Here is a 17439-nt window from a genome sequence, read left to right as displayed (position 1 = left end):
AGGAGTTTCAAAACTTGAAACTTTCGTATGAAGAGACGATCTTAAGTAGAGGTACCACTGTATCGTCAAAAATATCGTCACCGCAAATTTCTTTGAATTATCGTGATATAAATTTAAAGCCATATCGCCCACCCCTACTGGACATGCAGCTGAAACAGGTAGCCTTCAAGACAATGTTTGATTTTAAGGTTACAGAGCATATCCTACTAATGAAGAGCTGCTGCTTTTACACCAACAAGTCCAGTTTCATTGAGTTCTGGGTAAAGGGACTTTTTGGTTTAAAAGTTCAGCAGGGAATTTAGAATTGTGTTTCCGCAGCGTCTGTAACGCGCGGAGGCTGATTTGCCATGGACGGCGCAGCGGGCCAGCAAAACAAAAAGGGAGAGCAACTTCAGTCCACAAAGTCAACATTTATTCTAAACAACACAAATAGAGAGCGGGCTCGACGGCACCGCGCATTATAATTTCCGTTCAGGGCAATACAAAAAAACAACAACTATTGCTCGCCAAAAGGGAAAAAAAACCTAGTTCTACACAAAAACAAAGAAGATGCCAGGTGGCGCGGTGCCACACTGCCTGGTGAGAAAAAGGCTGACCACAGCCGTAAACAGCTTAAGAAGCAACTGACCATACCAAATAGCATCTCTACATAGAACACAATTATGGATGGTACGCACAAAAGGCAAGCACCGTATACAACAAAAATCGACATATAATCAATTGTAAAAATGAAAATGTACAGTGGATTTTTTATTTTTATTTTTTTTAAAGCCAGGTCAGGGTCAGACCCGGGTGGGAGACCCCGGGGAACAGTGTCCGCCTCACAATCAGAGTCAATGTCCGTTGAACCAAAGGGAAATGGCTCAAGTTCAGCATCAGCATCTCCTAATGGGGCCTGAGGGGCGGAAAAGTCCGTGTCCGAGATCCCAGAGGTCCCCCTCTCAGCAGGAGAGGAAACCAATTGTCTCTTGGCAGTGAGAGAATCCCAAGTATGGAACGGCTGCATATTCACAATATGATAAACACCAGCATCAGCACCAGAGTCCACCCAAGCGAGTCTGTAGTTCACATCACTGAGTCGTTCGGACACACACAGTGGTCCCTCAAATAGGGGAGCAAGTTGAGCTGTAAAATTAGAGTGAGCATCTGACCTGGGCTGTGTTTTCACTCGAACAAGGTCACCGACACGGAAGGAGTCATGTCGACGTCTCAAGTCATAATAGCGGTTATCTTTGATAAATGTTCAACTTGGCAAACTGCGCAATAAAAGGGAGAATTTGAGAGGAGGGCAAATACTTTTTCACAACACTGTACACGGCAAGAGATATCCGACATGATTTGAGGTTATTGTCGCAGCCGCTGACACTTGGAACTGGAGCAAAATTGATTAATCTGAATGCCGTGTTTCGACGAGTGGAGGCACATACAACATATTAAGAACATTTTGGGGTTGACTTCCCCTTTAAATTTTGTTGCTGTTAAATTTTGGGTTCTGGGGGGCTCCATGCAAGATATCACCTCGTTGGGTCTCAATGTGCATGAGAAAGGTTCGAGATCAGCGAAGGACTACAACGGGAGGAGTTGATCCATGATGTCCCTCAACAAAATGCAAATTCATTTTGATTTTGTATTTCATGTTTTTTTGCATTTTTTTCTGATATTCCTCTTTATCATTTTCAAAATTAGCGTCGATCACCTTTTTCTTCCCTCTCTATTTTATTCCAAATCATTTACACTTTTACATCATAGCACAGCCTCACTCCCTTTATTTTTATTTTTAAGCTTCAAAGATCGCTGCTATTGTCACCAGCACACTCGTGTCTCTCAGAAAACTTTTGACAAGAGAATCTTTTAGCACAAATACAGCAACTGAACGGTTCCTTCCCAGCGTGTCTTCTTGTGTGGCTTGTTAAATGTGACTGCTGAGAGAAGCTTTTGCCACAGTCTGGGCAGGAAAAATGTTTCTCTCCAGTGTAAGTTCTTGTGTGTGTTTTTAAACTTCTCTTATCAGAGAATCTTTTGCCACAGTCTGGGCAGGCGAAAGGTTTTTCTCCAGTGTGTGTTCTTGTGTGTGATTTTAAACTTCCCTTATCAGAGAATCCTTTGCCACAGTCTGGGCAGGCGAAAGGTTTTTCTCCAGTGTGTGTTCTTGTGTGTGTTTTTAAACTTCCCTTATCAGAGAATCTTTTGCCACAGTCTGGGCAGGAAAAAGGTTTTTCTCCAGTGTGTGTTCTTGTGTGGCATGTTAAATGTGACTGCTGAGAGAAACTTTGGCCACAGTCTGGGCAGGCAAAAGGTTTTTCTCCAGTGTGTGTTCTTGTGTGTGTTTTTAAAATTCCCTTATCAGAGAATCTTTTGCCACAGTCTGGGCAGGCGAAAGGTTTTTCTCCAGTGTGTGTTCTTGTGTGTCTTTTTAAACTTCCCTTACGAGAGAATCTTTTGTCACAGTCTGGGCAGGCAAAAGGTTTTTCTCCAGTGTGTGTTCTTGTGTGTGTTTTTAAACTTCCCTTTTCAGAGAATCTTTTGCCACAGTCTGGGCAGGAAAAAGGTTTTTCTCCAGTGTGTGTTCTTGTGTGTGTTTTTAAACCTCCCTTTTCAGAGAAGCTTTTGCCACAGTCTGAGCAGGCAAAAGGTTTTTCTCCAGTGTGTGTTCTTGTGTGGCTTGTTAAATGTGACTGCTGAGAGAAACTTTGGCCACAGTCTGGGCAGGCAAAAGGTTTTTCTCCAGTGTGTGTTCTTGTGTGTTTTTTTAAACTTTCCTTATCAGAGAATCTTTTGCCACAGTCTGGGCAGGCAAAAGGTTTCTCTCCAGTGTGTGTTCTTTTGTGTATTTTCAAACTTCCCTTAACAGAGAAGCTTTTGCCACAGTCTGAGCAGGCAAAAGGTTTTTCTCCACTGTGTATTCTTGTGTGGCTTGTTAAATGTGACTGCCGAGAGAAACTTTGGCCACAGACTGGGCAGGCAAAAGGTTTCTCTCCAGTGCGCGTTCCTGTGTGTTCTTTTAAACTTCTCTTATCAGAAAAGCTTTTGCCACTGTCTGGGCAGGAAAAAGGTTTCTCTCCACTGTGTGTTCTTGTGTTTCTTGTTAAATGTGAATGCTGAGAGAAACTTTTGCCCCAGTCTGAGCAGGAAAAAGGTTTCTCTCCACTGTGTGTTCTTGTGTGTCTTGTTAAATGTGAATGCTGAGAGAAACTTTTGCCACAGTCTGAGCAGGAAAAAGGTTTTTCTCCACTGTGTGTTCTTGTGTGGCTTGTTAAATGTGACTTCAGAAAGAAGCTTTTGCCACAGTCTGGGCAGGCAAAAGGTTTTTCTCCAGTGTGTGTTCTTGTGTGGCTTGTTAAATGTGACTTCTGAGAGAAGCTTTTGCCACAGTCTGGGCAGGCAAAGGGTTTTTCTCCACTGTGTGTTCTTGTGTGGCTTGTTAAATGTGACTGCTGAGAGAAACTTTTGCCACAGTCTGGGCAGGCAAAAGGTTTTTCTCCAGTGTGTTTTCTCAAGTGAACTTTCAAATACCCTTTTGAACTGAATGTTTTCCCACACTGAGAACATTTGCAGCGGTTGTTGTCAGCATGGTTACGTTTAGCGTATTCATCGTCGTCGTCCGTGTCAGCAGACTGTGACCTTGTGTCATCACTTTGTGCTTGTGGTGGTCCCCACTGGTCTGCATCACCTTCTGTCTTCATGTGTTGAGTTGAGCTGCTGCTTTGGGGCTCCGCCCCTCTGTCCTCCTCATGCTCACCGTTATCGTCACTCTTTAAAGCAACAAAGGTCAGTGGTGACTTGGTGACATCATCCTCAACCTCCTCTTCTTTGACACGAAGGGGCTCTTCCTCCTCTTTAATGTAAGCATGCTCTTCCTCCTCCTTTTTAACATGAAGAGACTTCAGTTCCTGCTTCTCAGGACCAAGATATTTTTCACCAACATCTGCAAGACACAAGAAGACAAATACACATTTGGTTTAGTTCAGTCAAATCTAAAGCGCGACTTGACGTGTATTGTTTCTACAGTGGCACCTTGACTTGGGCACAGCTGCTGAGGAATGTGTAGCAATTGTGCACTCTGTTTGTTAGCAGCTAGCAAGCTAAGATAGCTTGAGCAAGACGAGTATATGCCGACACAAACGATTTAATGAATGACAATTTACACCACGGAAGTAGTGATCGACGTACTGTTTCAGCCAAAAACAAAATACCTTAAGCTTCCACTTTCACTTTGCCCTCCATTTTTTTGTAGCTCGCGGCTCCAAATGAGGGGGTAATATTGTTGTGGGGTAATATTGAGCAATAACATTGATATGTACAATATTAAGTTAATTTAAAATGAAGGAAAGGTTGAAATAGAGAAAAAAATAAATGTGTGTCATCGAGCAGACATGCGACTTTGAGCCAATACTAATTTGGGGTCAATAGGTCACATGATCTAAAAACCATTAAGCAAAAATGCAAATATTTATAGTAAAACAATGTTAAAAATACGTAGAGGCCTAAAATGAAAAAAATAAGAAGTGTGTGTTTTCTATCAGACATGCCACGATGATGCAGCACTGATTTGGGGTCAATAGGTCACATGACCCGGAAGATATTGAGCTCAAAAGCTAATATTTACAGAAATAATTAACTAAAAATAAGTGCAGGCCTAAAATGAAAAAGTAAAAGGTGAGCATCATCTATCAGACATGCCAATGTGATGCAGCATGCATTTGTGGTCAACAAGTCACATGACCTGGAAGCTATTGAGCTAAATTGATATTTATAGAAAACAATTAAATATAAGGGGAGGTCTCAACTGAAAAAAATAAAAGGTGTGCATCATCTATCAGACATGCCACTATGATGCAGCACTGATTTGGGGTCAATAGATCACATGACCTGGAAGCTATTGCGCTCAAGCGCTAAATTTTACAGAAAAAAAAAAAATCATTCAAAATGAGTGAAGATTTCAACTGAAAAATTAAGAGGTGTGCATCATCTATATTTAGATCATATTTTGAGTGCATAGTACTTCCTGACCAATAGTAACAGAAATGTTCTTATAATAAATAATTATAATACATTTTAATCGCACAGATTATGTTATCTACAACGGGCGATGATTCCCTATTCTTTACTACTGACATAACTGCACACAAGATGGCAAAAATTTTGCCTTGGTCTCTTTCTTTTTACAGATGCAATGTGGCACATGTGACAGGTTTGGATGTAGACGAAAACCAATTAAAAAGAGCAAGGGCAGCAAAACTGTGGCAGTGTTCCCTTTGCAAATAATTATTGGTTCATTGTGCACCAATATGCTCTGCGAAGGCTGGCAACCAGTTCGGGGTGTACCCCGCCTACTGCCCGAAGCCAGCTAGGATAGGCTCCAGCACCCCCGCGAGCCTCGTGAGGAGCAAGCAGTTAAAAAAATGGATGGATTGATGGATGATGGATGTGCACCAATAAACCTGTGCTATGTAGTTTTTCTTTTCTTTTTCTTTTATTAATACAGGAGCGGCCAAAAGGAGCTCAGCTATCTGGGAGGGACTCAGAGTCGACCTACTGCTCCTCCGTATTGGGAGGAGACAGCTGAGGGGGCTCGGGCATCTGGCTCGGACGCCTATTGGACGCCTCCCTGGAGAGGTGTTCCGCGCATGTCCCAACAGCGGGAAGGCCATGGAGACGAACCAGGACACACTGAAGACACGATTATGTCTCTCGGCTGGCCTGGGAACACCCAGGAATCCCACCGGAGGAGCTAGAAGTGACTGGGGAGAGGGAAGTCTGGGCTTCACTGCGAAAGCTGCTGCCCTGGCGACCCAAGTCCGGATACGTGGTAGAAGATGGATGGATGGATGGATGGATGGATGGATGGATGGATGGACATTATTAGTTATGATGATGTCCTCATTGGTTGCAATATTTAAAATGGAGGAAAAGCGAATGGATAGGACGACAGAGAGGCGCAGGCTCTTCTACAGATTTGAGAGACTTTGAATCAGCGTCACCCAAGCCATGGGTGTCAACCGCATCATCCCTCATCCTAAGGTAGTCTTCCATCCGTAGGGCGAATATACACTTTATTGCTAAAAGTATCCACTCAAGTGAGATCCCATTCCTAATCCATCATTATAACAGCTTCAGATTAGGTTAGGAATCAAGCCTTGTTGCATGAACTGATCAAGCCCACTCAGATGATAGGAAAATGTCTTGTAAGACAAACAGCAGTCCAGCTGCGATTGATTCAGTTCCCTGTGAATGAAATGACCTGGATGAATGGGAAGATCCGCAAGCAACCCTCAACAGTAAAATGTCTTCCATGTCTTCCAGTTCAACCCAAAGACGTTTAACAACGATATCGCCCTGGTGGAGTTGACATCTCCGGTGGTTCTGTCTGACCGTGTCACCCCCGTGTGTCTGCCCTCTGGGATAGAGCCCCCTACTGGAAACTTGGGTGGGATTAGATGGAACAGTCCTTAAATGGTTCAGGTCCTATTTGGAGGAAAGGAGTTACTTTGTGACTATTGGAAATTTTCAATCTGATCGAAAGGCCATGACATGTGGGGTTCCTCAAGGGTCAGTCCTTGGACCCCTGTTGTTCAGTCTGTATATGTTACCTTTGGGTCAAATGCTTCAGAACGCCGATGTTGACTACCATAGTTATGCACATGACACACAACTGTATTTATCAATGTCCCCAAATGACAGCAGTTCTATTAACGTATTGTGTCATTCTCTAGAGCAAATTAACAAATGGATGAACCAAAATTTCCTTCAGCTGAACGAAAACAAAACGGAGCTCATTGTTTTCGGCAATAAAGAAAAGAGGATTGCTGTTAAAAAAAAAAAAACAGCTTGAGTCACTGTCTTTAGAAACTAAAGACCAAGTTCGAAATCTTGGGGTGGAGTTTGCGAAATGTCAATTGCATGAGCATGAGAGACATCAACAACAGTAACTTACATCACTAAGTACCCAAAACTGGAGTTGTATATGATTACTTGCTGACATTGCCAAGGCTAACTCATGTTTAAACACCTGCGTTGATAACATGTATTTCTGTTCCCGTATGAAACCAAAGATTGTCTGGCTCTGATTCCATTTGGACATTTGTTGTAACAGTCAAGGCTACATGATAAGGCTGTATTGTGGCTACAATCTGCTGTCAATATGCAAAATGGAGTTGGTGGTCTGGTGCCTGGAGTGCGGCTGGTGTGGGCCGCTCTGCTGGGTGAGCTGGCCTTGGTCGCGCTCCTCAAACAACAACTACAAGTAGCAACAGTGGTGCAAGCTGACCAGAATCGAGGCAAAATTGCTCAAAGCAATGGGTCGAATACAATCCAATCTGCTCTTCTGGATACCACAACATGTGTGAAAGCTGCTCCGAGGTCAGCAAAGACCCTACTGGTGAAAGAGAAGAATTGCGCTTCCGTTGGCTGCTCGCCTGGTGGGGCGGGCCTGCTGGTGGCGTCCGGGGACCGATTCACCAGTTCCAAATGACTGGGACTAGCCGCAATCTACACATGGACATTCAAGATGAACTGAGCAAACAGTGTCTAGGATAGGATGGGATGGATGGATAAGAATATGAATCAATGACTATTCTAAACAATGTATATGACTGATGCGTTATAGTCATGGATCGATGGGGAAAGGTCTCGAATAAGCCATCGGCTTCTACCCGTCAGCCCTTCTTTCGGATGTCAATGTTGCAAATGATGTGATGTGATCGATGTAAGCTGTAATGTGGAAAAGGAAACAATAAATAAACTAAACTAAACACTCTGATCTCAACAGCGGGGATGACAGCCTTGGTACAAACACATTATACCACCTACGGCTTTTACCGATTTTCAAGGAATTTTTGTAAAGCTTGTTTATCCTGTGCGCGACACAATCCACAAGTGAACTTGAGCCCAAAACGCGGTCAGTTACCCCAAGCTACATATCTTTTTCAGAGGATACACATGCACTTCATTGAGCTAAACAAAAGTGAAGGAAAATAGTACTGTCTAGTAGTCATTATCAATGCTTTTTTCAAAACAGGTCGAAATCTTCCCGACCAATGGCGGAGCCAGAGGGGGGGCCGGGGTGGCACGTGCCCCTGCTGAAATGTGATTGGACCCAGCAGACGCCAAATGATTGACATATCACGGCACCGGCGCAGTGACATCGCACGCCTTGCCGATGCAGCCTGCCAGCTTTTTTTTCAAGCAGACGCCTACTAATTGTTATGCCCCTCCTGAACAGTGGCTGGCGCTACTTACGACAAAGCATTATAATCCACCTCACTAGGAGTCTGGAGAAGGAGAATCATCTGTTTTAAGGAGCAGTCTCCTGAGTACCGAGAATGCATGTTGGCGTTTGGCTATATCATGTTTGTTTGCCTGTGAGACGTGAGTGACTGTTTAAAATAACTTTTATGTTCAGATTATGGGTGTCAAAATTGTCGCGTTATTATCTCGTTAAAGGTACACTCAGTATTATACAGTGGCATCTAGTGGTGAAACAATAAATCATTCGGAAAAAAAAACCAATTGTTTGTGTTAGTAGTATGTAAAAAGATATGTTGTATCGCATAAACGTACTTTTTTTAAATATAACGGTTAGTCTAGAAATCGCAAATTATCTTACATGTCCGAGCCGCGGCTTCTAGTGTCCGCCATGTTTCGCCGCCATCTTTCTGCTACGGGTGCCGTGAAACACAAATTTCAGCGCTCCATTTCTTAACGCGTTTTTGGAACGCACTTCCGGTTTGTATGGCGACCGCATTTCCACGAAGAAGAAGAGTTTCCGGTCCCCGAAGAGAGCATTATCAAGCATCACACTTACTTTGGGAATTTATTTTATTTCAGCGCGACAAAACAAGAGTTTATATTGTAGCCGCATTTGCCAGATGGAGAGAAATGAGGAACAGACTAGGTTTGGGACGTGCCGGTGCCTTCGACTGCTTTCTACTTGACCGGTAAGTAAGAGTACATTTGTGTTTACGTTTTGAGAGCGAGAGAAAAAGTATACTCCGTACTAATTAATACGATGTTCGTACCTTTGTTTTACGATCACTGTAGCTGTTGATTAGCAACTCCGCACCACTCGAACGATTTCGTTATGTAGGTACTTGCTTTGAAAAAAAAAAAGATTCCCGCTGGCACGTTATATTTAGAGTAAATGCGCAAGTTATTGTGTAATGTAATGTAACTGTGATTTCGGAGGTATATTTGCCCATAACTTCAATGGAGAATCTAAAGCATACTGTATTAGTGGAGGAGTTGAAAATTATTTTCGTTGTGGTTGGTGAAAATAGTGTTCTCGAAATTAATTTTCGGCAGGGAATAACTTTCTGGACTTAAATGCTGGCTGTACCGTAAGCACTGCTAGAGTCTGAACTCTCTCACTCAAGTGTGTACTGGTCCATTGTGTAATTGGGTGCACAAGAATTTACAGGCTGCCACGTTTTCCACGGAAATTCGACAAGCAAGCAGCCTTTGCATATTCTATGCAGTCATGTTACTTTTATCTAGCTAATACAATGTTTTGGGCCCAAAAACTAAAGATCTTACCTCTATTTTGGGGGCTTTGTTGGAAAGTTGGTGACATATAGTAGTAGCATCAATTATTCTATTTTATTTTATAATTGTGTTTTTGTTTGTGTCACACTAGATCAACAGCCAAACTTGAGGGGTTCCAGAACCATATTCTGATGTATACAAGCATTCATGCACCGTTTAAATACATCACCGACCTGCAAGAAAAAAAAATATCAAGGGGAGAGTCAGCAGCCAAATTGGAATGCCCCGAATGAGGACACTTGAATGGAGGACCCCAGAAGGCTTCGGTGTTGTACCACCAGTATCTCCACCTACCATATCTGAGCTGCAACAAACTGAAGTCAGCCGACGTCTTGGTATGTCATTTACATATGGACGGCATTGCACACTACATGAACTTTTTGTGTGAAGTAGGGGTGTGAATTGCCTAGTACCTGACGATTTGATTCGTATCACGATTCACAGGTCACGATTCGATTCGATACCGATTAATCCCGATACGAATGGTCACGATTCGATACCGATTAATCCCGATACGAATTTATAAGTCGATTGTTGCGATTTTTTTTCATTCATATTTAGAAAATACTAATCAGTAAGCTTGTAGAGTGTAAGATTTATATGAAAATGTATTATTTATTTATCTGAAATTTCAGTCTTATAGAGGTTGTAATCTGTTTCATGTTTGAACAGCATTAAAATAAAAATATTAAGGCTTAATGTGCCGTTCATATAACATTCTTCCATGCTCAAGGTGTGAATCCTAAAAAAAAAAAAAAATCGATTCTGCCGATTATTGAATCGATTCGAGAATCGCGCGATGTAGTATCGCGATATATCGCCGAATCGATTTTTTTTAACACCCCTAGTGTGAAGCAATACGGAATGGTCACATGTACAAGCACCACTTGTTTTACACAGGACCTGCTGACCAGGTGTCTGAAGCCATGGAGTGACTCCTCCCTCACTTTCCTCAGCAGCCAAATTGGAATGTCCCAAATGAGGACACTTGAATGCAGGACCCCAGAAGGCTTCGGTGTTGTACCACCAGTATCTCCACCTACCATATCTGAGCTGCAACAAACTGAAGTCAGCCGACGTCTTGGTATGTCATTTACATATGGACGGCATTGCACACTACATGAACTTTTTGTGTGAAGCAATACGGAATGGTCACATGTACAAGCACCACTTGTTTTACACAGGACCTGCTGACCAGGTGTCTGAAGCCATGGAGTGACTCCTCCCTCACTTTCCTCAGCAAGCCTTTGAAGAATATGATATCATCGTTGGTGGGAACGTGCCCTCACTCCATAACATGTACTTGTGCAGTCAAGGAGCATGTCAAACTTAATAAAACCAGCAAACATTGAAGTGACTTCATTTTTACTGCAGTCTGTTCACACAATCAATGGACAAGCCTTCCTTAATTTTGCCCCAATAACATCATAGAGTAGGCGAAAAGTAGTGTTACAGATCATACTGTGTTCGGGAGAGTTTGAGGAATGTTGCAATGTTAATGGGGGGCAATGTCAGCACACACACACAAAAAAAAAAAAAACATCATGGTATTGAGTTAATCAGATATTTTAGCTGTGTACAACACATACCTGCTCTGTAACACTACTTTTGGCCCAAACCTGTATGTCTATTTTCCATATTTTGAAATGCACAGCGTATTGGTAAATTTCTGGAACAACTGCAATTCATGTAGCTCATTATATTATAACAGCATTTTTTTTTTTTAGTTAATATGTTCATTTCATGTAGACTTTTATTTTACTTTATTTTATTTATTCATTTTCATGTACTGTACCTTACATTCATTGGCCAATGAAGAATTCCTTGTCATTGCAAGCATTTCTAATAATTCTCCAGGCTTTTGATGTTTTACATTTCTGTTCATGTAAAATAGTGTTAGGTGTCGAATGAACACTGCATGTTGACGCCAAAGGAGATAGTATTTTTTTAGTTATTCAAAATGTACAAATTAACACACAACAACAATATACAAGTTATACAAACTACAACAACAAGTGTCAGACATGGACTAATTATATGCCAGGTAAAAAACCTTTGTATTGTCCTCGAGGATCTGGGAAAGTGTCACTTATTTGCCACAAGTCACCAAGGTGCTGCAGTCTGGGATCCAGGTACAGGAAATCATGGTGGTGCTGATGTGGGATCCAGGTACAGGAAATCATGGTGGTGCTGATGTGTCAGCAATGTGTCAAAAAGTATTTCTTGGTGTCAGTCTATCAGCTGGACTTGGATATCTTCATGTTCCTCCATGGTCATTTCCTGTACGAGTCTCTGCAAGAAGGTAACAATTGTATGTCAGATGAGGTACCAAACAATGAACTGAAAGTCACTGAGCCAATGAAGTACATTATTACATGAGCAAGACTATTTGTGAAAGCCATGTAAATTCCTGCACATCGAAGTACAAGGAAGCTGTTGTATCTTCAATCAAAACTAATTAAGTTGCTTAGTGATATTTATTAGGTAAAATTGTTCAATATGGTGACAAATCGATATCTGAGTAAAGGGTTTCAAATGTTTTTGTAAGCAGCACTTTTCTGAGTGGTTAGTAGCAACAAGACACGGGGGGGTTACGAGTCTGAGTTGCAGATGTGTAGTTCAGTTAACACCATTATTTTTGTACGATATACTAAACATATCAGCAAACGATGTAATCTAAATACCACATATTCCAAGCAAAGGTATGTTTTGAGCCATTCACATGCATGCTCGAATGGAATTATTTTTCCATGATGACATAATTGTACGTTACGAGACACCGCGTTCTCTTCCTCATCGTCTCAATCGCCCCCTCCTCGCCCTCTTTGAGATGGTCCACATGTCTATAAAACATATAACTGTGTGTTCTCTGTTGCATAGTTTAGTTGCACTAACAAATATGAACATAGATAGCCATTATCATTAGCTGACGTACAGTATTTCCTAACAATGCCGACAAAAATATTAATTCTGAAATTAAATGACTAAATCACAAATATTAGGGGTCTGTACAGTATGTCTAACAAATGCAATTCACTTACGTCATCACTCGAGGGAATACCAGAAGTTGTTTGCGTTCTGTTCCGGTGAAATTGGTGGTAGGCTGTTGAAGTAGGGTCTCTCTGGGACGCCATAGTTCGTGTGCTTAAAATCATTGCATTATCTTGTTTGACCGATAGATGGCGGTCGTGAGCTACACACTGGGGCTTTAACTTAAAGTGCCTTCAACGGCACTGTTTTTTTTAACGCTCGATTAACGACCGCTCCTTATTTGGAAAGCCTCTACTCAGGGAATTCTAGTCACCACGCAGTAGAAACGTCCACGTCAAAACTACCCAATAGAAATGCACTGGAGCTAAAATACAGTGTTTAAGGGGCAGAATATAGGTGGAGGAGCCATTTGGACTGTGTCTCACCACTACCACCCGTGCCTTGCTTTGAAAGAACGCACTCGGTTAGCCGTTGCGTTCGCACCGAGCACCAAGAGGCGTCCATGGGCACTCTGAAACCCCTGTGAGAGTAAAGAGCCGAATGGACGCCGTCTTGACAGTTGGAGTGAGCCCAATCCTATTTATCTTTAAATGTGAGGCGTATTTTATTCAGCATCTCCACAAAATATCTCATCAAGGTGAAAGTGAAACTACCGATGTGTTCGCTGTAACAGTAGAGCGGCCTCAGCTGCGTCTCGCATCCGAGAACTTAACAAAATAAAAGCGTCCGACGTCATAAAAAGGAGTCACTATAACACAATTTAGCAGTAATAAATTAAATGATACTACCTAATGTGTGGGGATTGGCGTCAAGTTGTATTTTACAATTTTAAAATGTGCAGAAACTCGCAAGTTACTTATTGTTTAAAATTACAGCGCTATTAATATGAAAAGAACACATCGGTCGTTTCTGGTTCCTATGCAGTAAAAATTCGTCATTTTACAATGCACATCCTATTTCACTTAACAAAATAAAAGCCAAGCGCGAATGCATATATTTGTGGGGACTGTTGTATTTTACAGTTTTAAAAATGTGCATAATTTCACAAGTTACTTCATGTTAAAAATTAGGCAGCTCCTAACATGAAAAGAGAAATGCATTGAGCTTTCACTATTGTCTTACAAATGCAATTCTACCATGTTGTAGTGATAGAAAAATGACCAAAACAAATCAGTCACGCTTTGGTTTGGTTTTACAGTACAGCACATATTTTATTTTTATTTTTTTGAAAACTTTTTTTCTTGAATTGTTATGAAATTACTCTATCAATGAATTTTTAAATTCTTTTAATTGAATTGTGATGAAATTACTCTATCAATGACTTAAAAAAAAACATATTGAAATTGTACATTTTATTGTAAATGTAGGTATAAATTGAGATATAAAATATGCAATTAATGTGTGATTAATAGTCAGTTAATTATTGAAGTAATGCGATTAATTATGATTACAAATTTTAATCCACTGACACCTCTAGTTCAGATAGATTGTTTTGGACGGACATCAATAAGCAACGTAGTTTTGTGCAAGCTAAAAATAAGTATGTTGTTGTTGTTATGCAATACAATAGCGCCCTCCAATGGTTGAAAGTTCAAACAGACACTGACGTTTGCATTTACAGGGAGAAGTGGAGGATTTATTAACATAATTATTAATTAATCACATTAATAAATTATGTGGTTGTAAATGAAGTAGTAGTTGGAGTAATAAATTTATTTTTCATAGGGTGTGTGGAAAATGAAACGACAAGGAGAGTTTGGCACTTAGACAGGATCTTTAGTCATACTCTAATACAAATTCGCATTATGTTCGTATTATAATGTTGTGTTGATAAAAGTACTGTAATTGCATGAATACAGTATCTGCGTGTGCGTGCAAGTTCATTCAAGTTAAACAGTGCTGAATTATTATTTTTGTACATTTTATACATTCTTAATAACCGGCACATTATGTGAAAAAATCTCCCCTGTGCTTAATATGTACTTAAATATATTTGAACATCGATAGAGACTCTGATTGAAATTAATTTTCATGAAAACAAATTTGGCATCATCTTTGGATGAAGTATCCTTGCCCCCCCCCCCCCCCCCCGCCCCCCCCCCCTGGCCCCCTATTTATAAAAGTCTGGCTCCGCCACTGTTCCCGACTAAGTAGCCTGACGCACACGAGCAGTAGCTAAGGCACTATGCAAAGATCTCATACCACAACATGGTATCCTTGAAACCATTTACAGGGATAAAGGAACACATTTTGTGAACAAAATCATTGACAAAATAGGGCAAATGCTCCTCATTGCCTTAAAACGCCACAGTTCATATCATCCTCAGAGCGCAGGCCTGAAAAAAAAGTTTATTTTTCATGTTGCGGTCCCTTCAAACAAATTTGGCCTACCAAATTTACCATATTTTGACACCCTGAAAAGTCTGGCTCCGGTCAAATGCTTCGAGCCACTTCAACAAAATTACTTCAGATTGATTCAGTGCTTCAGAATGCTTTGGTTTCTCCATCACTAGTTTTTGGGGCTGTGTAGGATTCCATTCAACTACAAACACATGAATATTATTTTCACGATAGAAACAAGTTCGACTATACGAAGTAAGCAAGCTAAGAAATGTACAAACCTGCTCTGCGTAGCACAACACGAGGCTGCATGCAAACGTGGCCCAGCAGTTGAAGATGTTCCTCACTCTCTTCTTTTACTCCAAAAAGTTCCTCCTTGTCCTTCGGTGTCGTTCTTGCACACATGTTGGCACAATAACGCCCAAAATGTCACACTTAGTTGTCGGTGTGTCGCAGTTACCAAGCACGTCTGGTTGTTAGCGGCTAGCAAACTAAGCTAAGCTAAGCTAACTAGGCCGCAAAGCTTCAACGCGCCCGAGACGACTTTATCTGGCCACAAAGTCTTAATAAATGATGTTGCAGTCCTTCAAAGTAGTGATGAGCGTCCTGTGTGGAGGCTGCAGTCAGTTCAGCTGCTCAGCACCAAATCGAAAAGAAAGATTTTCCGGAGGGCGTCTGGCAAGAAAACGTACTTCGAAGTCAGGCAGGAGCACTGACCTGAATACATGACTGGATTATGGGCTGTGTCAAGACGCTATCGGTGACCCTGCACGATCGGTGACGCGCATGCGCAGAAGATCTCGTCATCTTGAATGGCTAACTACGGCAACTCACGAGAACAAAATACCTTTATATGCGTGCGCGATAATGCGCGTTTGTAATAAACACGATACAACATAGAGGAAAAAAACCCATATAGATTACTTATTGAGGCATTTAAAAGTAACTAAGTAATTTTTAATCCTATAAGATGAACATTTTACTTTTGACCTCATTTTATTATAGTGAGTCTGCATTGTTGTACTTTATAGTAAGTCTGCTGTGTGTGTGTTTTAAATGACCCCCCGCCTCACCCACCCTCCAAACCTATCCAATGATATTGGCCACATATTGTTCTAAAGACAATAAAAATACTGCAGACTAAAAATAATTATAACAATGAAGAATCACTAGGAATGTAATGGGGTCCAAAGTAAAACGTTTGTTGTTTAAACCCTGTAGAATTAAAATGGGTTCTTTTTAATGCATCAAGAATTTAAGAAATATTTTTTAAATGACGTATGATGTTTTTACGAACGCGCACTATCGCGCAGGCATATAAATGTCTTTTTTTTTAGTGGAGTTGCCGTAGTTGGCGAGCAAAGATGGCGGGATCTTCTGCGCATGCGCGTCACCGATCGTGCAGGGTCACCGATAGAGTCTTGACAGGCTGGACAGCCGGTGAAGTCACAGGGCGGCCATCTTGCTCCTCTCACATCGCGAGCAGACTGCTGTATAACTTATGTCGCTAACATTTTGTGGTGCTTAATTTGTTTGTATTGTATTTGATGTTGGTTATGTCGAATAAAAAAAACAAACTTATGTCGCATTCGAGGATGGTCGGAAGTCGGATAAATCCGAGTTGTTTTTCCCCAGTTCCGACCTGAAAGCGTTCGAGGCAAAAGTAAACAACCAAAATGGCGGATAGTGAGAAAGTGTTTTTTATTTTGGTCCTCAAAACTCATTTTGACCTCCAGAAAACTCAGCTTTTTGCAATTTTGCTTAATATATAGTTGTAATCTTATTTCATAAGCATTCCATACAGTTAAGTAGTTGACCGTATCATTTCATGCAGGGAGATAGCGGCAATACTGTCACGTACGTTGCGTTACGTGGCGTTATATCGAATATTTATGAATGAAGAAAGGCATTTCGTTTTATACTCGAGTAAATTGTGTTTTGCCATTCGGAGTGACATCACATTGTAGTCCGCCGGTGAAGTCGGGGTCATTCTTTTTTCTTCCAACTTCGCAAGAGAATTTCCGAGTTAAAGGGGGTGTTCCCGTACACACTTCCTGGTTTGAACTCGGAAAAGTCCGACTTTCGACCATCCTCGAATGCAGCATAACTATACGTTCGTTATACGTTGATATGAGACGTATACAGTTTGTAGGCAGTTAACATTAGGTCGGAGGTGCTGGCTTGGGGGTTGTGCCGGGGTGGTCACTATCCATCCATCCATTTTCGTGACCGCTTATTCCTCACAAGAGTCGCGGGGAGTGCTGGAGCCTATCTCAGCTGCCTTTGGGCAGTAGGCGGTACACCGGACTGGTTGCCAGCCAGTAGGCGGGGTACACCGGATTGATTGCCATCCACGCACACAAGCACACCTTGGGACAATTCGGAGCGCCCAATTAACCTGCCATGCATGTCTTTGGAATGTGGGAGGAGACCGGAGTACCCGGAGAAGACCCACGCGGGCACGGGGAGAACATGCAAACTCCACCCAGGAAGGCCAGAGCCTGGACTCGAACCCGAGTCCTCAGAACTGGGAGGCGTAAGTGCTAACCAGCAGGGAATTTAGAATTG

At 41.7% G+C, this 17439-nt stretch overlaps 1 protein-coding gene and 1 long non-coding RNA gene across 2 annotated transcripts; one reads left to right on the top strand and one right to left on the bottom strand.

Moving 5' to 3' along the window:
- Positions 1-402: 402 nt before the first annotated feature.
- Positions 403-15588, bottom strand: LOC144013593 (uncharacterized). Its single transcript, XM_077512662.1, has 2 exons — positions 15153-15588; positions 403-3925 (listed from the first exon to the last, which is right to left on the bottom strand). Exons 1-2 carry the CDS (start codon positions 15274-15276, stop codon positions 1785-1787), a joined length of 2265 nt encoding a protein of 754 aa, XP_077368788.1. The 5' UTR covers positions 15277-15588; the 3' UTR covers positions 403-1784.
- Positions 8682-10873, top strand: LOC144013733 (uncharacterized). Its single transcript, XR_013282307.1, has 4 exons — positions 8682-8936; positions 9632-9875; positions 10441-10624; positions 10725-10873. It is a non-coding gene; the product is annotated as an uncharacterized LOC144013733 (long non-coding RNA).
- Positions 15589-17439: the final 1851 nt, after the last annotated feature.

The sequence above is a fragment of the Festucalex cinctus genome, chromosome 1 (genome assembly GCF_051991245.1).
Source record: "Festucalex cinctus isolate MCC-2025b chromosome 1, RoL_Fcin_1.0, whole genome shotgun sequence".
NCBI classification, from domain to species: domain Eukaryota; kingdom Metazoa; phylum Chordata; class Actinopteri; order Syngnathiformes; family Syngnathidae; genus Festucalex; species Festucalex cinctus.
This window is presented reverse-complemented; position numbering and strand designations above follow the sequence as displayed.

What these genes read in the sequence shown, in the direction of transcription:
- LOC144013593 (XM_077512662.1), bottom strand. Translation starts at nt 15,276, where the DNA reads ATGTGTGCAAGAACGACACCGAAGGACAAGGAGGAACTTTTTGGAGTA. An exon ending in TGTTGTGCTACGCAGAGCAG is followed by an intron (nt 3,926 to 15,152) that starts GTTTGTACATTT and finishes TGTGTCTTGCAG; the next exon opens with ATGTTGGTGAAAAATATCTT.